The sequence below is a fragment of the Furipterus horrens genome, unplaced genomic scaffold, assembly GCF_987537825.1.
Source record: "Furipterus horrens unplaced genomic scaffold, mFurHor1.1.pri manual_scaffold_1, whole genome shotgun sequence".
Lineage (NCBI taxonomy): Eukaryota > Metazoa > Chordata > Mammalia > Chiroptera > Furipteridae > Furipterus > Furipterus horrens.
The window spans coordinates 45,853,093-45,874,984 of record NW_028327171.1 but is presented as its reverse complement, the minus strand read 5'-3'; the positions used below and the strand labels follow the sequence as shown (position 1 = coordinate 45,874,984).

The window sequence follows — 21,892 nt, the reverse complement described above, 5'->3', positions numbered from 1 at the left end:
CTAAGCATCTGCACCTGCAGATCTGTATGACTTAAAAATTCAAATGTGGCATAGACTGTTCAAGGTTTAAACGACTGAAATTTCAAAAACAAATTGTTACAATCAACAAAATCACTGGTATTTTATTATCTAAAAATAGCACTGAATACTGGAATAACCAAAACTGATATTATAATCACTTCAGTAAGTAAATGACTGTTTTCAATGGCTAGTGTACATAATAATGCAACTTAAAATTTGTGTGTCTGATGTGAAATCTGTTTCATCTTGGACTATTATACTTAAGCCAGTGATACTTAACCCTGGGTGTACATCAAAAATATCCTCGCCCACAGTGATTCTGTGGGGTTGGGCCCAGCATGTATATATTTTTAAGTTTCTTAGGTAATTCTGACCACACCTCTGGTTAAGAGCGACTGTCTCACAGGGTATTAAATGTTATTACCCTCAACTCCCAATGTACTTCATTTAGTCAAAACAAAATTTTAAGATCTCACATTCAGAACTGCTTTGCTTACAAATCCATGACTAATTTCACATCTCCTTGGGCTAGTGTTTACTTGGTGAGTACCATTAAGTAGCACTTAAAAAACACTTAAAACTTTCCTTCTTACACCACCAGGAACAGTTATTTAAAAATAAATACTACAAATGAGAGTTTAAAAGGTAAGACATTTAGAGATGGGCTGGGACTAGGCGTACACTTTGAGAAGTAAATCCATTAATCTGCAGCATGGAATAAGGAACAGGAAGGAGTAAAACTAGGACAAAAAGAGAAAGCTAGTTGGCTATCAAATATTTGTGAAACATGTCCTTGTGGTATGACTTCAGTATTTTGTTTGAGTTCTTTTATTAACTCACCATGTAAGCTTATGTTCAAATGAAAAGTATTCCCTAAAGATACCATCTATTTTCAGGTTATGTATTTTGGTATAATCTATGTAACTGCTACTCCCATTAATACTCAAAATCAAGAGACTGTTAGCTTACTGTTTGGTTACCATGGACCAGTTTTTTAACTTCATTTTCTTTAATTTCTAATCTATGTATTATGAAAAACTAAAGTTATCAACATACCTTGGGTCAAGAAGACTCCGCAAAAATTTGAACAGCAAAACCTGGTTCTGGTTAGAAAAACAAAAAAAAATAAAATATTAAAACAAATTCTTCAAACTATGCCATGGTGAAGAATGACTCTAAAATATCCCTTTAAAATGCACACATGCATATAATTATTTCCATTAAGCCTCTGTACAAATCTTAGAAATTTTAAGAATCATTTGGAGATCATTTCCTCTCAGTTAAATCTACTCACTGTCGCATCTTCATTGTAAAAGCAAAAATAAACAAAAACAAAAAAGTCCTCTTCCGAGACAAATCCCAGGGCAGGTCTAACACAAGGATGCTCGGAATGGCTGGTGCTCTGACCTGCTCTGTGGAGAGTGAATTCCGACTGTACTGATGGGTTCACACTGGCTCACCGGGTCCTGCTTGTGATAATGGCCTACTGTGAGATAGGTAGGCAGGGTGGGAGCTGGAGGCCCAAATAACAACCACCACCAGAAAAGCTCCAGAATGCCCCAATATAATCAATCACAGAAGAGATGGCAAACTGCAACATGTTAGCAATTAATATGCCATGAAATCTGGGTTCTGTTTCTTCCACTTCTTAGTTATGTGACTGTGTAAGTCACTGACTCTTAGCAATTCAGTTCACTTATTTAAAAAAGAACAGCAGTATCTTCTCTGCTTTGCGCATAGGGTAGAGATGAAAATTAACTAAGATAAACCTTAGAATACTATATAAATATAAATGCTCCTAAGTTCTGAGGAAAGCTAAACAAGAATAAAGTTTAGTTTTTCTTTTTTCTTTACTTTTTTGACACATTTAAACTTCATCTATAAAAAGTAGGGGATCTCAAAACTGAAAAGGATTCATATAATTTAGAATATGACATGTTTAATATATTTATCAGTCTTTGATTATTTTATCTTTTCCCTGGTCTATCACTTTGTTTTATTTTCACAACGTTCCTTCTGGTTATAACTTAATATTCTGGCTTATCTGTCATTTCAAGAATTCTGAAAACAATAGGGTAGAGGTATAGTTCTTGTCATCAAAAGTAAAGGTACTCTGTAAAATGTGTGTGGGATTCTCCTGCACAATCAATAAAGCTCTGCAATAAAGAAATACTTTATTTCTTTAAAAGCAACAGTCCAGCCCTAGCTGGTGTAGCTCAGTGGATTGAGCACTGGCCCGTGAACTAAGGGATCACCTGTTCGACTCCTAGTGGGGGCACATACATTGGTTGGAGAGCAGATCCCCAGTTGGGGGCATGAGAGAGGCAACCGCACATTGATGTTTCTCCCCCTCTCTTTCTCCCTCCCTTCCTCTCTCTCTCTCAAAATAAATAAATAAAGTCTTTAAAAATAAAAGAAATTAAAAAAATAAAAGCAACAAATAGCCACCTTAAAAAAAAAATCCATGACACTTTTAGCTTTTATATAATTGCCTAATGAATGACATTACATATATTCATTTTACCTGGCCTCTCTGCCTCTAAATATCTTTAGACTGTGGGAAAAAGGAAATCCTGCAATGGATAATCTGACCTCTTAAATAATAACAACACTATAGGCGAGAAGATTCACCAGAATTGCTGACTTTATTATTTATTTATTTTTTAAGAGAGAGAGAGAGGAATGGAGAGAGGAGAGAGGGAGACAGGAGAAAGAGAGAGACAGAGAGACACAGCGAGAGAGAGACAGAGAGTCAGGGAGAGACAGAGAAACATCGATTTGTTGTTCCCCTTTTATTTACACATTCATTGGCTAATTCTTGTATGTGCCCTGACCAGAGGTTGAACCCACAACCCTGGCCTATCGGGACAATGCTGTAAACAACTGAGTTACCCAGCCAGGGCAGAATTGCTGATTTTTAAGGGGTAAGAAGCTCTGTGGATTGAGAGTAGTTTTAGAAGAACTGTCCTCCTATTCCCCCCTCACTAGAATGGACTGGATGACCCTCCATGTACTTCAGCAGTATCCTGGGCAGTGCTCTTATAATTTAAGTCAAACTATTCTACAATCATATTCTGGCTTATCTGTCTTCTTCTTTAACACAGGAATACATTTAAATATTTTTGTATCCTCAGCACTTAATGATTTTGGCCCACAGCAGGTACATAAATATTTACTGAATAAATATTTTTTACCTTCAGCTAATGGACCTCATCATGTTGGACAACCAAGAATGATATCTGGGACTCATTTTTAATTCCTCCCATCACATTCAACTAATTTCAAAACATATATTGAACCTGTCCCTTCTGTCTTCACGATCTTTTGCATAGACCCTCTGCCTTCTAACTAGTCTAAGTGGTTTCTATCCTCTATTTGCTCTCTTTGCTGGTCCACTTGTGAAAAGACGTGATTGTGGTGACGTGACTATTTTATTTTATTATTTTATTTATTTTATTATTTTATTTTATTTTATTTACATTTCATTTCATTTCATTTCACATTTATTAGCTTGGGATACTGAAACAAGGAAGGTCTTAGGACAGAAGAAGTAACAGGAGAGAGCCTAGGTGGGGCTGCTTTGGCTCACTGAAAAATAAAAGTCACAGTAATGGGAGTGAGCCAAGGCTGGGCTGCTGTTACCTCATGGAAAAGTCAGAGGGAAGGGGGCCTTGGAGACAGGGTCAGGGGGTTAACCCAGGACGAGCTGCCACTGCCCATTGCTCCCCTAGTTGCAAGTCTCATGGGGACTTCAAGAGTTTAGGAGGTGCACACCTGTAGGGGAAGAGGGGACAGGGATTGGTGAAGGCATGCCCCCTGGAGAGAGAGCTCACTCCACTTAATTGTCTATAAAATGAATATAAGGATGTCATTCCTTTGCTTAAAAAACTTTAGTAATACTTTAGCACACAGAAAACACAGTTCAATTTCTTTGCATTACATGTAAGATTGTTTAATATCAGGTTCCAGACTCTAATTTTCCAGCCTCTATACACTAATCCCTCACCTAAATATACCTTTCATAGCTTAATCTAATGTTTCTTCCACCATTGCTCCCACATCAAGCTTCTCACAGCCCTGATCATTCTCTGAATGAGCATGTTGCTTCATACCTTCAAGTATTTTTACATACACAGAACTGTTTATCTAGAAAGCCCTTCCCAATTCTCTGCCTACAACACTGATTGCAATTATTCAAGACCCAGTTCAAGCACGTATGGAAACTCTTGTCTGACTCTCTCACACTGTCTATCACTCCTCTTGTTCCTACAGCACTTTTGACATATATCTGCTGTAGTGTTTATAACATCATAGTGTGGTTATGCAGCAGGTGCTTCTCTACTCCACAGGAAAAAATGGTTGTATACTTATTTGTGCCTCCTAGGGCCTACTATACTGTGGTACACAGTGGGACCACAATAAGTGTTTAAATGAATGAATTCCATATCTTTGTCTGTCATGCCATCTGCCTCTCACACACTTCTCTGGTTTCTATCTTGAATACTTATCCCCTACTACTATGATTGGCACTTGATGACTCTGGGTAGTGCTTCATGTCTCTGTCATTGTCCTATTCTTTACCTCTATCACTTGTGACCACAGGGTAGTGAGCAAAACTCACTACTAGCACTGCCATGGTAGTGACAAGTGGAATACTAGGTCCACTCAGTAATACTACAAACTAAGCACCTCAATATTCAATATTAATATAGCTGAACATTTTTCCAAGAAAAATTTAGCATACACCCATTTGAGGACAAAACTTTGAATAAATAACATGAACCTCAAAGAGAATAAAGCTGTATGTAGTTCCTATAGTAAAGAAAATGGCAACTATTAACAGAAGAAATCACACAATCAAAAGTTCTTAGGTGGATATTCAATCATTGTCTCTCCACTAGATGTTTCTTCCCAATATACATTTGCAATATTTACCTTAAGTTTTTCAATGACTATTTCAATCTGTTCAGAAAAGTGAGTAGCAACCAGCTCTGCAGCTTTACAAGGCTTCAGAGACACAAGTTCCTAGAGCAAAAGGAAGAGATAAGATCTTTTTGTTAATCTTTAATGTGAATTTAAATAGAATCCCCATAGATGTGAAGCATGATCACCTACCTCAATATTTTCATGAGCTTCTACACTGTACTTCAGGAGACCTTGATGTAGGGCCTCAATTTAATGGCACGTTGTAAATAAGCAAAATTAAAAATATCCCATATAAAAGTTCAAATCTTGATATAAAAGGTAATTCAGAATTCTTAGAAAATGAAAGCACTAAACTCTGGATTTAGGCCATGATATCTTTAGGATGAACAGGAGGAACAAAAACTCTTCAAACTCCCTGTCTGTGCATTTTACCCTTGAGCTTAAAGTAATAACTTGAAAAAATGAAAAAAAAAAAAAAAGATAAAAGGGTATAGTTACAATTTTCTCTGGCTAAGAATACCAAAACTTCTGATGACTGATAGATTTTGAAACTGTAAGTGTCAAAAAATCAACTTAAGGTCATAAGTCTTAAATGAGACTAAGGGGTACCGCTGTTAATTAACCCCTGTTAACACCTGTTCCTGTCAAATCTAAGACTTGTAATTTGCCTTCATCTTAAACTTTCCTAGATACTACTAGCTCTCTTTTTCTTCTTGGAACTCTCTTTTCACTTGGTTTCTGTGACCTACTATTCTACCCTTATGATTGCATGTTACATGGCTAAAAGGCAAAGACCAACTACAGATCACACATATAGTATATTGTCAAATAAAAATTATACAAGATAGTGTGACTATAATATTCATGATATATCTAATAATTTTGTGAGTATTTGTATATTAATAATAATGAGCTGACACAAATAAGTGTAGTTTATACTACTTTTATATAACAGCTCAAAACAAAGAAGGCAAAACTGATCAATATCACAAATTAAAAAATGGATATTACTACTGATCTGCAGACATTAAATAGATAAATGATCTGGTAGGTTGGAACAAGCAGATGAGGGGAAAGGATTAAGGACCTATACATAGTGATCTTTAAGTATATTTGAAGTATTCTATGTCTTAATTAAGCTAGGTTCTTTCTTTACTGTCTAAATGTGTTTTGATTAATTAAAAAATTTAAAAAGAATTAACCTGAAAAAAAAAGAATTTTAAAATTTAGGCAAAATAGATAAATTCCTAGAAAAAATATAATTTAATAAACTGACTTAATAGAAAACCACTGAAGAGACAAAAATCTTTCCATATGGAATGCTCCAGGCTCAAACAGATTCACCTACAACTTCTAGTAACCATTTAAAGGAAGAAAAATTCCAATATTAATTAACCTCTTACAGAGAATTAACAAAAGGAAACTTATTCAGCTCATTGTATGAGGCTAGCAAAATTTTGATATCTAAACTCAATTTAAGAAAGGGAAGGAATATTATATATCTTTATTATGAACACTCATACAAACATCCTAAATAAAAACAAAATTCAACAATATATAAAAAGGATAATATATCAGGATCAAGTTGCATTTTTATCCATAAAATTTAAGGCTGGTTTAATATCAATAATATTTACCACAAAAATTTGGTTATGGGAGAAAAGGTGATAGAATTTTTCATGAAAAAACTATTAATATACTAGAAATAGAAGACTTACATAAAAATCCTTAAAGTCAACATCTCATTGGACATGAAAAAGTGTCAATAGCATTGCTATGCTAAAAATATAAAATTGTGACAGTAAATCTAACAAAGGATGGAAAATCTCTACAGAGAAAATTATAAAACTTTATAGAAAAATATTGAATAAAAAGATATATCATATGGCCATAGATTCTAAGATTCAATATCGTAAAGATGTCAATTACATTCAAAATGACTGATAGACGTATCGCAATCCTGTTAGAATCATAAGATTTTTTTTAAAAAATTGGTGAAATTTACAAGCTGACTCCAAAATGTATTTTGAGATATAAAAGGTTTAGCATAAGCAATACTATTTTAAAGATATCAAGATTTATTATAAAGCAACAATATTTAAAATGCTTGTGAGGTATTGATTCAGAGACAGACAACAAACCAATGAAACAGAAGAGGGCCCAGGAAAATAGACCAAATGTATAAATACTTGATATACCTTTGACAAAGTAGCATAGCTGAGCAATAGGGAAAGGCAACATTTAAAATAACTGTGCTGGGAAAACTGGGCATCCATATTTTAAAAAATTAATTGGATCCCTACCTCATACCATATACAAAAACTGCTTTTAGGTAAACCTAAGATTTAAAAGTGAGGGGAAAAAAAAGAAAGAAAGCTTTTAGACAAAAATATGGAGATTTCTCCTTTACTGCAGAAGGAAAAAGTTATTTTGACTACTTAAAAAACAAAGGACTTTTCTTAAAAAGAACCATAGGAAAAAAGCCATAGAGTGGGAGGAGATACACAAATGTATCACTGAAAAATACTACCATGCAGGACACATAAATAACTCCTACAAATCCTTAAGTACAGGAGACATTCTAATAGAAAAATAGGCAAGACTTGAACAGGCACATTATATAAAGGAAATTTCAATGGCCAATAAACATGAAAAGTCTATCAATCTCATTAGTAATTAAGAATATGTAAATTTAAAACCTAATAAAATATCATTACACATCCACTAGATTTGCAAAATTTTAAAGTCTGGCAAGGATATAGAGCCAAGGAAAATCACATTCAAAGCTGGCATCTGGTGAAGATATATATTCCAATTAACCGGCAATTATAGTCCCTACAGCAGAAATTATCAAATGTTAGCATGCCTCTAAAGCACCCGGAGGGGTTATTAACACATATTGCTGGGTCCCACTCCCAGAGTTTATGATCCAGAAGGTCTGATGTGAAAACTAAACCTGTATTTCCATCAAGTTCTCAGCCAATGCTATAATGCTGATTGGGGATCAAACTGAGAACCACTGCCCTAGAGCAGCAATTATCAACCGGTGTGTCGCAAGAATTTTTAAAATATGCAATACCTGACTATTTAGCTAAGGGCACTGACCTCTTTTCCCTTAGACTGTCAAATAAAAAAATGACAACAGCCAATACAACAATAGCTGTCTGGTGAATGAATTTTATCTATTTTTTTGTCACATTGGCAAAAAATAGCATATACTTTTTGGCGTGCCACAGAATGTTAGTAAATAGTTTGGGTGTCATGAGATGAACAAGGTTGAAAATTGCTGCCCTAGAGAAATGCATGTGGCTGTGCTCAGATGCATATATAAGGATGATTATAAATGGACAATTTTTAATAGTCAAAAACAAGAAACAACGGAAGTGTCTGCTAACAATAGAATGGACAAACTACAATATACTTGTAAAATGAAATACCATATGGCAATAAAAATGAACCACAGCTACATGTAACTAAATGTACAAACTTCTCAAAATACTGGGGGGGGAAAGAAAAATACAAAGTATAACTTCACTAGCATAAAGTTCAGAAAAATTAAGTTTTTAGGGATGCAGGCATAGGCAGCCACAGACTGTAGAAAGGAAAGAAAATATCAGGAAAGAAAAGTAGGATAATGGGTATATTATGGGAGGCAGGGGGGACTGTGGTCAGGAAAGGATACATAGGCAGTCTGGGGTACTGAAAATAAGTCTATTTCTGATCTGGGCCTCAGATGTTTGCTTTTTTAGTTTTTTACAAAACTGCACTGTCTTATGCACTTTTTGGTATGATTTTTATATTTCAAAATGAGCCCTGGCTCGTTGGCTCCATTGGTTGGAGAGTCATCCCATACACCCAAAGTTTGCAGGTTCAATCCTTGGTCGGGACGCGTATGAGAGGCAACCAATTGATGTTTCTCTCTCATGTCAATGTTGCTCTCTCTCCCTCTTCCTTTCTTTCTAAAATCAATAAAAACATATCCTTGATTGAGGATTAATAGAAAACCTAATAAATGTGTTAGAAAAACCAAGTAAAGATTCTTTACCTATAATCCAGTCTAAAAATGAGTTTTAGGGGGTCTGCAGATCCTTGAAACTGTACACAAAATTATATTATCTGTACACATGCACAGGCCAAGTATTTCATTAGATTCTCAAAACAGGTCTATAACCTCAAAGTATTAAGAACCACTAATCCATACACTGTGTAACATTGTCAGATAACTTTATTATGAGGACATTTACCCCTGCATATTTAATGTTGATTTTATTTATGTCACTGAAACCACGCAAGTCCTTCAACAAAGTCTATATATTTGAAACTGTGGCCTTAATAGACATTAAAAAGTTCAAGGTGAAAAAATGTGCAGATGTGGGAAAAATTCAGCAGAAATAATTGTGCAGCAAAAATACTTCTTGCTTTGCCAGTATGAGTTTTCTGCTGAGTAATTTGTTTGCTCATTGATTAGTTCATCACGTTTCACATTATGCAGAGACATAGCTTCATTTTTGGATGTCTGGAGTCCATGTGCTCAAACCGCCACATAATGCAGATTAAGTGAAATAAAGAATGAGCCATAAAGTAACTATGGAGACTTAAAGGGGATGATGAAAGGAAAAAGAATACAGAATGATTAAAGGAAAAAAGATATAACTCAAAGTAGAGGAAGGTTTTCTTGGGTTCTTTCATCAAGATATATTCATCTTGTTGTTAGAGGAATATCATAACATTAAATAACATATATATGTTCTCAATCCTATAGATGAAAGTGTGGAAATTACTTCAGACCACACATCTGATGACTGTACCTCTTTCACACCAGATGTTTCACATAAGATGTGTTCACATTTCTGATCTTTCTAAACTTTACAACCATCAGGATGTGAACAAAGTATTCACATCACATGCAATGTTTTCTTAGTTTCAGATGTCATCCTTTCTTATCATTTTTTACATGTATAAAAAATTTTAAAACATGATGAATAATCACATCTTTCACTGCATTTCTAAACCTATCCCCAGAAGTTGCCTCATCACCTATTCTTTGCTACAAGGAGGAGGAAAGACACTTTGTAGATTTAAATATTATTTTCAAAATTAGGGTTACCTCGGCATCTTTTGTTATGGCTTTTTTTCAATGATCAGTGACTCATAAAAAAGAATAAATTTCAACAAACCTGCCAGCTCTGTTGGTTTCTAAGGTATATTGTAGGTTATGAACCTAAGGATGCTAAAAGGAGGAGTGATTTGTGAGCCCCTTTTCAGAATGCATTCTGATCGTATGTTTATCACACATTATTAGTCTCTCCACTTAGGCAGCTATAAGCATGTTTTTAAAAAAGAACTTGTTTCAGTGTCAGCTTTTGCATTGTTGTAAAACAGCATGCATAAAGAAAATCAGAACCGTCCTGTTACATAAGGAAAGGAAATACGTCAGAGAGAAAAACTCAGTGCAATAATGCTTCTAAAATTGCACTGGGTGACTGGGTGGAATGGTGCTTGCTGTGTATTAGAGAAAAAGACCAGGAATACTCTCAGAATCATTTTAACAACATTATAAAAGACCATTAATATTCCAGTTTGTCAACCAGCTGATTGAACATGGATTATTTTCAGAAGTCATGATATAATAAATTGTATGTGACACAGACTTTATGATTACAAATATGAAGTGGAATAAATTATCTGAAAAAGATGCTAATCTGCAAGTAAATCAACTTAATAATATGACACCTGCCATTGCTTAGTTAGCATAAACTTAATTTGGGAGATAGCCATACAAATGGGGAAGTTTAAAAGTTTTGCTGAATTATCACCTCAATGTGATCCATTGCCTTCTGCCATACAGACTGCTTCTCGTCTGTACTGTGTCCAGGAATGGATAAGATATTGTGAATGTAGTTAAAGACTTCTTCCTGAAGAGCACAAGACAATATAATTTATTCATTCATTCATTTACTCAAGCAATGTTTATGCACTATTTACTCTCTGTACCAGTCTTGGTTAGTATCTATTACTTGGATATGAAAAACCATTTGGAGATAGTTAATTGATAGAAAACACACTAACGAGTAATTGTTTAAAGTTTAGAATAGACTCTTAAAAGTTGCAAATCTGTTCCAATTAATTTGGTCTCAATTTCATTAACCTAATGAGGGCACATCACACTTTTGTCTTTGGTGGTCCCTGTCCACATTCCCAATTTCATCTCAAATCACTCTTGCCCTTGTCTATTATGTTCCACTTACACTGATCTTCATTTCATTTATTTGATCTCTATTTAGGTCCTTGAACACATCAAAAAAATTTTCTCCACCTTATGTCCTTTGCGTATACGGTTTCCTATCCCAGAACACTTTTCTGTTGGTACTTTGCTTGACTGGCTGCTTCTCAAATTCTAATATCACTTTATATATCACTTCTTCCAAGATTCCTTCCTTGGTTGCTGTATATTAGTTGTTTCCCATTATCCTCTGAAGTTGCACCCAATTTCTCTTCTCTCATGTACATGACAATGTGTAATTATATATTTGGTTTCTTACTGTCAGTCTCCATCTCTAAACTACAAGTTTTAAAATTTCAAGAACTATATCTGTTTTAATTATCAATGTATACTTGGCTAATAGCAGGCACTCAATAACAACTTACTGAATAAATGAAAACCTGAATCAGCCAAAACATGTCCATATATTTCTACTGAATAGTTATATCTACTGAATAAGCTATTTCTACTCGTTAGGTGGTTGGGAGGAAATGGTAAGAGGGTAAGCAGTTTCTTAACTCACCTCTCTTATTGGGTCACGTAAGTAACAATCAATAATTTTATCATATTGGTGTTCTCGTTCATACATAAACTCACAAATTTGATAGCTAGAACATAAAAGGAAAAAGTTCAGTGTACCGAAAAGGCAAGTGAGTATTAGCTTATTGTTTCAAGAAGTTTCTCAGGCACAGAGGTTAGTATTAAGAAAAATACAGTGAATGTTATTTCTATTGTCTAAAGGAATAGTAACTGCCATTTCTCTAAATATAGGTTTAATATACTGCTGAATACTAGAAGAAATTTCAAAACTGGGTACAAAATAAATGTTAAAGCAACATGTGCCACAAAACAGTTAACATATTAGATATCAACATGAAGTTTCTCTGTTCAGGATTAAATATGTCAAGTGAAATATTAAAAAACTGGATAAACAGTAATGCTGACATATTACATTTTATTTGCTATGTTAAATTCTGCATTGTTTATAATATATATAAATAACTGTCAAAATCGATAAAATATCATGGAAATTGAATAAAATAATAGATTATAAGACTAGTCTTCCTTTTTTAAAAAACAAATGTACAAACACTTCAAACTTACTGTTAACTTTGCAAATTTTACTAACTTCTAGACTTAAAAGGAACAAACTTTCACACTTAGATTTTTTATTTGCATAACTTTTCTTAATTTAAAAAAATGGCAATGCATCAATAAACTGAACTTCAAGTTACAGAAATGTAATACAATAGTTGTATTAACTAATACATGACTTCAAAACAACTTACAATTCTGCTTTTTCTGCCATACGGATGAGCCGACTCTCTTCAAATTGAACAATGCCTCCAGCCTGTAGCAATTCTAAAAGGACCTGAGCATTTAAAATAAACGAACAAAAAAACTTTGGAATCTACTTTTATTTACTAGCTCTTTCATAGTCTATTCAGCCACACAAATCATAATATTTTTCTTTTGTTTTCTTACTTGCTGATGTTTTGGCTTGCCCTTATAATGTTAATCATATTGTATTTAAGTCTCATAAATAGATTAACTGCTCTATTTTTCAAACATGGAAGGAATGCCACAGTGCTTGCAAATAAAGCCTTTTTGATCCTCCACTTAGCTAAAAACTTCCATACATATTCTTTCAAAATGCAAATTTTTGTCTAGAGCTTTTATGTCTTATAGTTCTTATGGTTCTTTATGACTATGGTCAACAGGTACTATCCATTTTTACGTTATTTTTTTCTAATGAAACATTGGTGTTTTTCATGGTAGCATTATTCATAAGAGCCAAAAGGTGGAAACAACCCAAATGTCCATAAATGGTTGAATGGATAAACAAAATGTGATATATATAAAATGTAATATATATACATATATATATGTGTGTGTGTGTGTGTGTGTGTGTGGTGGAGTATTATTCAGCTCTAAGACGGAATGAAATTCTGACACATGTTACAATATGGACAAACCTTAAAAATATTATATTCGGTGAAATAAGCCAGTCACACATGCACACAAAAATACTGTTTGATTCCACTTATATGAAGTGCCTGAAGTAGTCAAATTCACAGAGAGAGAAGGGAACGGTGGCTGTCAGGGGCTGGGGGAGGGATAATGGGGAGTTACTGTGTAATGGGTACAGAGTTTTAATTTGGGAAGATCAGGTTTTAGAAATGGATGGAGGCAACAGTTGCACACTGATGATAATATACATAATGCCAATTAATTGTACACTTAAAATGGTTAAAATGACAAATTTTATGTACATATGTTTTATCACAATAAAAAACAAACACTGTGGTTCATATAAATAATTTTATCACACTAAGTAACTGAATAAAAAAGGTGACTAGGATGTTGTGATAGATTCATCAATATTGGTAAATAAACGTCAAAATACAATAGAATCTTTACAAAGTCATTAGGTCAATATGAGAAAGCTCTCTCTTGTTATTTTAGTTCAAGAGCCAGCGTAACATAACCCTTCTCAGAACTCTCATTTAACAAAGCATTTTTCTAACATAGGAAATTGATTACTTTCAAGTTAAAAAACAAAAAAGGCAGACAAGAAATAAAACCTATCCAAACGTTACATTTCAGGACCTAATTTAATCCATTTTGAATATTATAATGTACTGTTATGTAGAGCTACGGAATCAACTCCATCTGCTGGAAGCCTCAGTTTGCAATAACATGACAGAAATGCCATTGCTGGAGCCAGGCTACCAACCCACTAGAACTGTGTTAAATTTTCAGGAATTTTGCAAGTCAGTTGTCAAACACAGATGTTGTTAAAAATTAAATGCTATAAACTTAAAATTAGATAAATTAAATTAAAAACAAAGGTAATTAGTACTCAAAACTCCCCACTTACTCATTATTTTACGATATGCTCTTGAGGTTAGTTACTGTAACTGAATCTGCACTGGGAAGCAGCACAGAAGGGTGCAGTACCACACATCTCTTCCCAGCTCGATGCTGAGTGAGGGGCTGTTAGGCTGAAACAGTGGGAGTCCTGACACTACGGACACGGCAAATTCTGTATATTGGGGCTTTTTACATTCTTAAAGGCTTGTAAAAAATAACGAAGAATACGAGGTGACAGACACCATATATGGCCCACAAAGCCTACATTATTTACTCTTTGGCTCCTTACAGTAAAAGTTTGCCATTCCTTTGTTACAAAAATGATAGAGATAATTAAACTTAAAAATGTGCATGCTATAGTCATTACATTGTGAATATCACAAAAAATTAAGTATATTTTAGTATTCCAAAACTGTTATCTGATGCAGCAAAGAAGCGACTTCATTGATGGATGAGTGACGTTCTGACAGGCTTTCACTGTTACACTTCCATCTTATTTATTTACGTTAATGAAAGTATCAACCAACATTCATAATAAAACTACATTTGAGGAGCCAGTTGTTAACTTTTATCAGCATTCCACTGAAAAATACTAAAAAATGTTGCATAAACAAATTTTGATATATAGCAAACTGCATAAGGGAAAGAGTGCTGGATTAGAAGGGAAGGAATTGGGTTCTAATCTTATTTGTGACATTGGGCAACTTACTATTGGTTCTCTATATTTCTAAAATGAATAGATAATCTCAAAGGGGACTCTCCAAAACAGAATATTACAATACAGTGATTACTTTTCAAGGTTTGGCTTTTACACTTAGATTTTATTTTTATATGTTTAATTTATTTATTTATATTAAAAGATTTTATCATTTTTTATAGCAACATCATGCATAACATGGTCCATTTTTCCTTCTGGTAGAGAAATAGGGGCAAAATGAGGGGTCCGCACTACTATTTGTATTCAATATAATTTAAGAGATAACCAAAATTTTAGCAACTGTTCTCTTCCCAGGGATAGTCTTCAGCAGTCACTGGGCCAGAGCTGTACAGAGAAAGGGGTCACTTGCTATCCCATGTCCTTTATCTGAGTCACAACCTCCAGCTGTGCACTATTACCATAAAACAATCAACATAGCTATATCAAAGTACTTAATATTTATAGTTTATCTCATAAAACTCTGGCGATCAATTTTAACTATGCTGACTCTCTTACTGCTCACAATTATAATGAATAAACTTTTAAAGAATCCTATTCTTAGAAGGGACCCAAAAGAAAGTGATATAAGTAGAAAGAAGTGGTAATCAACAATTGGCACGTTCCAGCGATTAGTGGAGACAGATGGACTCTAGTGTCCAGAAATGGTTAGCCCTAATGCAGTGAGGCTAGAGGGCGCTCCCAAAAGTTGAGCGTGGCAGCACTCAGTACCTGCAGTCTTTCTGGTTCAGGGCCATAGCAGCTAAAAGTGTTATCAGATTAATGGCACTGGGGGAAAGCAGCATACAACAGGTGCCAACTGTTGATGCATATGGAGAAAGATGAAGTATTCTCTATGATGGCATGCTGAATGCAAAACCGGTCCAGTCTGTCTAGGAATTTAGTATAACATAAGCTCCTTACATATGTACTTCTAACAACCATCCATGCTATCTAGCTTGGTATTAGGGTTTGGCACAAGTCATCTTCCCCTTACGCCTCATGAGTTCTAGCACAGAAGGGTACTTCCTGGCTTACTCTGTTTTCTTTCCCACTCTTCAGCACAAAGAATTCTAGCAGTTCATACCTGCTGTCTTTCAGAGTGTCGGGAATCATCATCAGGACTACAGAGGAATTCAAGGACCTGGTCAAAGAACAGGTTTTTTTTTTACTGGATATCAGCATGCATGATATCACATTATCAACAAAAACAGCAATTGTTCTTTTCATCTCACCAATTCATTCACACATAGCTATAAAAATAATACTACAGGTATATGGTATCTTCCCAGCCTAGTACATGGCACAGTAGTTCAGATATGCTATGTACTTAACACATATTCCCTTACTGTTTAGAAACATGACTAAAAGGCAGGATCATCTTTATACCTTAAATTTAAGATCCCTGATACCACAGACCAAGGAAAGCATGAACTTTGGAGTCAGGCCACTTAAATTTAAATTCCAACCTCATCAATAACATTTGTTGCTAATAATAACACTTACTGAGTGACTTAACCTCTCCAGGCTTTAGTTTCCTGATCAGAAAAATGGGGATGATGACTACACCAATTTCAGAACTACTAGGAGTACTGAGTTAATAAACACATATAAAACTTTGGAACAGAGTCTGGCACTATGAAGTGCTAAATAAATGCTAGTCATTATTAGCACCTATCTGCAGATTTTAAAAAGTATTTTAATTGCCAAGGGTGGATATATAGAAGTTATGTAAGTAATCTCTCCTCCAGATGACCAACATAATAGTCTTATGACCAATGAGGTGGGTGAGTTTTAAATTGCAAAATTCTTGAGCAAAGAAATCTAGGCAATTTGGAGCAACAAAATTATTAAGAGGACAGAATCTCTATAAACCAATCTCCACAAACCATACTCCCATAATACCAAGTTACTAGGCTAAGTCATACTACTCAGACATGTCATTAACAAAAATAACAACTAAATTAGATTTAAACTGAAACTAGAATAGGCTTCTCTCCGCTAAGACACTTATCCAATTGGCTATTATATTTAGAAACCATGTAATCCAGAGAACTTTTCTATGAACAGAAGTAGAATAAAAACCATTCTAGCTCTCATTGTTAAAGACACTCACCTGATCAAAGAGGGTTCTGTTTACAAACAAGGTATTGTCAGGCTTTGCAAGCTGCCGGGCAAGGAATGTAAAGAGACACCCTACTTGGGAGGGAGTAAAATCTGAATTCTCCACCATAACCTGATGAGCAAAAAAAAACCCATTTATTCAATACATCTGGTTTGACACACAAAAATATACAATTAGAAGGGTTGGGGGAGCGCCATTACTGAAGACTCATCCATGAATCAATGAAGTAGATGAATTCTCCTTGTCTATAAGCAGTTTCTTGAACAAATAATTTTGCATAATGGGCTTTTTACAACCACACAGTTATCAAATCATAATCATTCCTTTGCTTTAAGTGGGTTCTCCTCTCCTGAGTACCTACTATGTCTAAGATGCTACAGTAGATGCCCTCAAGGGAATTACAAACGAGAAAGCAAGGAGAGACAGGTAAACGAATCTTAAAAATAAAATGCGTAATGTCATCGGCACTATTATAAAGAACCAAATAACTACAGAAGCACAGTGGGGAACAGAAAAGAAAAAAGTAGCTTTTAAACTAAGCTTTCAAGCCCATGTGTAATCTGTGATCGGAAAAATGTCAGAGTACAATACAATGAGAGAACAGTGTGAACAAAAGTGAGAACAGAGTAAAATACGAGATTGTTCCATTAGAATGCAGCAGCATGCGTGAGGAGGAAGGAGAAACTAGATCGAAAGAAAAGTTTTGGTCTCAAATGTCATTCTAAAAAAAGTCTAGAATTTATTCTATAGAAAATTGGGGAGCTACTGAAGGTGTTCAACCAGGACAGTTGATCATGATCAGTACTGTGCTCAGGAAAATTATCCAGTCAGCAATGTACAGGATTAAATAACAGAAGGAAGAAATAGAAGGTAGACCGAATACATGTGACTACAGGGGAGGGGAAAGACCAAGGAGTTTTGAACTAGGGCAGTGATAAAGAATAGGGGAGAAGGAAGAGGTGAAAAAGACACTGCAAAGAGGACACAGGTCAAGTATCCATATGTGTGAAAAGTGTGGCTAAAGGAGAAATTTAAAAATGACAGATCTTGGGCCTGACAGGCAGGTAGGATAATGAAGCCATTAACAAAGAGAGAATGCAGAGGTTTGTGAAAGAAGGTCATGTACTGTTTAGGACTTGCTGAATTTATGGAGGCAACTCTACAACAAATTAAAGAACAGTTCCCTCTCTTGTCTACTGAAAAGTCCTAAGTCACCTCCTTCCATACTCCATTCAAAAATAAAGTATAAGATTTTTTTTCTACTATGAAACATTAGCTTATAGCCTAACTTCTCTTACTTTGCTGGCAGTATATCTCTTTCTTTAACTCTTCCTGCTTTTGTCCAGCAATCACAGCTTGCTCGAGTACATAATTAATCATTACTAGAGTATATTTCGAGTTATAATCTGTATCTAAGTTCTGATTATAATATTTGAAGAGCTTTCTCTAGTTTTAAAATACTCAGTCATCACTCCCTTTCAGTGTTCAGGTCCTTCCCGAGGACGCAACTGTTGAGGCCCGTCTAGTGGCCCTCTGTTTTCAGCCCTTCCTTTTGCTCTAGAAGTGTAAATTGCTTAAATGATTTCACTCATATATAAGATATAAAACTGAAAGCAACAAATGAACCAACAAGAAAAATAAACAGACAAAATTTATAGACACAGACAATAATATGGTGATTACCAGAGGGAAGGGTGCAGTGAAGGCTAAAGGGGGTCAAATATGTGGTGATGGAAGATGATCTGATTTTGGATGGTGGACATACATGCAATATGCAGATCATGTACCCCAGAAATGTACACCTGAAACCTATGTAATTTTATTGACTAATGTCACCCCAATACATTTCATAAAAAGAAAAAAATGTCCGGTCTTAGAAAATCCTTCTAACTCACACCAGTTCCCTTTCCACCTCAGTTAGTGTCCACCTGAAATGGTAGACAAATGTCATTCTACAAATACTGGTTTCTTTCCATTTCCTCTCTCTTATGTATTTCAGACACCATGCTTATAAAATGTTCTGGGCTATCTTGTACAAAGTCACAAATTAACACCTTTTCCCCTCTCTATCTACAGCCATACATACATAATAAATATCTTACATTTGATGCTCACTCACCTGTGCTCTGATCATTGGCTCTACTCCCACTAATGAATGTAAATCCATCACAGGAAACAAGAAAATAATCTCACAAGTTCATTCCTCATTGACTAAAGATAAAAACTATCAAAGCAATATACAAGAGTAGCAATTCACCAACAGTAATAGTTTAAGTACTTTATGGAACTTTATTCTCTTTGTTTGGATCATTCTTCCAACTTAACATAGTCTAAACTCCAATTCCATTTCTTAAACGTCTACTAAGTTGCAGGCATGTGCTAAACATGTTCCAGCCATGTCAAAATAATGCTGAAAGACAACCAATGGATCAATGAAGAAATCAAAGTGGAAATAAAAAAATATCTTGAGGAAATGAAAATGGAAACACAACATTACAAATCTATGGGATGCAGCACTGCAAAAGCAATCCTAAGAGGGAAGTTCATAGCAATACAGCCTACCTCAAGAAAAAAGAAAAATCTCAAACAAATATTCTAACTTCACACCTAAAGAAACTAGAAAAAGAACAAAGCCCAAAGTTAGTAGAAGTAATGAGAAAATAAAAGAGCAGAAACAAATGAAATAGAGACTAAAAAAATAAGACAATTTTTCAGTGAAACTAAGAGCTGGTTCTTTGAAAATATAAACAAAATTGATAAACCTTTAGCCAGATTATCAAGAAAAAAAGAGAGGGCCCAAATAAAATCAGAAATGAAAGAGAAGTTATAACACATACTACAAAAATACAAAGGATCATTAAAGACTAATATGAACAATTATATGCCAAAAAATTGGACAACCCAGGAATAATGGATAAATTCCTAGAAATATACAAACTTCCAAAACTGAATCATGAAGAAACAGAAAACATGACTACACTGATTACTAGCAATGAAACTGAATCAGTAATTTAAAAACTCCCAATAAATAGCCTTGGCTGATGTGGCCCAGTGGATTGGGCACCAGCCTGCAAACCAAAGGGTCACTGGTTCAATTCCCAGTCAGGACACATGCCTGGATTGTGGGCCAGGTCCCCAGTTGGGGGCTGCACAAGGGGCAACCAAACATTGATGTTTCCCTCCCTCTCTCTCTTCCTTCCCCTCTATCTAAAAATAAATAAAGAAAATCTTAAAAAACAAAAAACAACTCCCAGCAAACAAGTCCACGATGGCTTCACAGATGATATCTACCAAATATTTAAATAAGAGTTAATACCTATTCTTCTCAGGTTATTAAAAAAAAAACAAAAAAAAAACAGGATGAAGAGATGCTTCCAAACTCATTTTACAAGGCCAGCATTACCCTAATACCAAAACCTGTTTAAACATTACAAAAACAAAAAACCCGCAGGCCAATATCCCTAATAAACACAGATACAAAAATCCTCAAAAAAAAAAAAAAATATATATATATATGTATATATATATATATGCAAACCAAATTCAACAATACATTATGATCATACCTATGATCAAGTGAGATCTAGTCCAGAGACGCAAGATAGTTCAACATTGGCAAATCAATCAATATCATACCTCACATTAATAAAACAAAAGAATAAGGTAACATCATTATCTCAATAATGTAGGAAAAGCATTTGATAAAATTCAATATCCACTAATGATAAAAACTCTCAACAAAGTGGGTATAGAAGGAACATACTTCAACGTAATTAAGGACATATATTACAGATCCACAGCTAACATCATCCTCATAAGTATAAAGCTGAAAGCTTTTCCTCTAAGATCAGAAACAAGACAAGTTGCCCACTCTTGCACTTTTATTCAACATAGTATTGGAAGTCCTTGCCACAGCAACTAGGCAGGAAAAAAAAAGGCATTGAAATTGGAAAGCAAGAAGTAAACTGTCACTACTTGCAGTATGTAGAAAATCCTAAAGACTCCACCAAAAAGATAGAAAATTAATATAGAGAAATCTGCTGCATTTATATATACCAATAATAAAATATCAGAAGAAAAATTTAAAAATTATCTCATTTACAAGTGTGTCAAAAAGAAAAAATACCTAGAAATAAATTTAACCAAGGAGGTGAAAGACCCGTAGTCTGAAAACTAGAAGACACTGATGAAAGAAAGTGAAGACAACACAGATGGACTGGAAGAATTAATATTGTTAAAATGTCATGCTACCAAAGCAATCTACAGATTCAATGCAATCCCTATCAAAATTCTAAAGGCATATACACAGAATTCGAACAAGTAATCCCAAAATTTATTGGGAAACATAAAAGACCCTAAATAGCCAAAGAAATCTTGAGAAATGAGAACAAAGCTGGAGGTATCATGATCTTGATTTCAAAATATACTACAAAGTTGTAGTAATCAAAGATTATGGTACTGGCACAAAAAAAGACACACATCATGGAACCGAATAGAGAGACAAATAAACTCATACTTATATAGTCAATTAATCTACAACAAAGGAAACAAGAAAATACAATGGAGAAAAGATAGTTCCTTCTGTAAATGGTGTTGGGGAAAACAGGACAGCGAAATGCAAAAGAATGACACTGGACCACATGTAAAAAATAAACTCAAAGTAGACTAATGTAAGACCTAAAATCATAAAACTCCTAGAAGAAAACACAGGCAGTAAACTCTTTGACACTAGTCTTAGCAATATTTCTTTGGATATCTCATCTTAGGTAAAAGCAACAAAAGCAAACATAAACAAATAAGACTATTTCAAGCTAAAAAGCTTTTGCGCAGCAAGGAACCATCAACAAAATGAAAAGGCAATCTATGAACAGAAAATATTTGCAAAAGATATATTTGATAAGGGGCTGAAATCCAAAATATGTAAACATTTCATACAACTCAATATCAAAAAGGCAAAAACAATCATATTAAAAAATCAGGGCAGAGGACA

At 34.5% G+C, this 21,892-nt stretch overlaps 1 protein-coding gene across 1 annotated transcript in view; it reads right to left on the bottom strand.

The window, feature by feature from the left end:
• The window catches only part of VPS8 (VPS8 subunit of CORVET complex), a 265,592-nt gene that overhangs the window by 106,288 nt on the left and 137,412 nt on the right, over window positions 1-21,892 (bottom strand). Inside the window, exons 29-35 of the mRNA XM_090275034.1 lie at window positions 16,894-17,013; window positions 15,865-15,921; window positions 12,499-12,581; window positions 11,733-11,817; window positions 10,764-10,862; window positions 4,957-5,046; window positions 1,078-1,124 (exon numbers count right to left, since the gene is read on the bottom strand). Coding sequence (XP_090131160.1) covers window positions 1,078-1,124; window positions 4,957-5,046; window positions 10,764-10,862; window positions 11,733-11,817; window positions 12,499-12,581; window positions 15,865-15,921; window positions 16,894-17,013 — 581 coding nt within the window. The remainder of the gene's footprint in view (window positions 1-1,077; window positions 1,125-4,956; window positions 5,047-10,763; window positions 10,863-11,732; window positions 11,818-12,498; window positions 12,582-15,864; window positions 15,922-16,893; window positions 17,014-21,892) is intronic.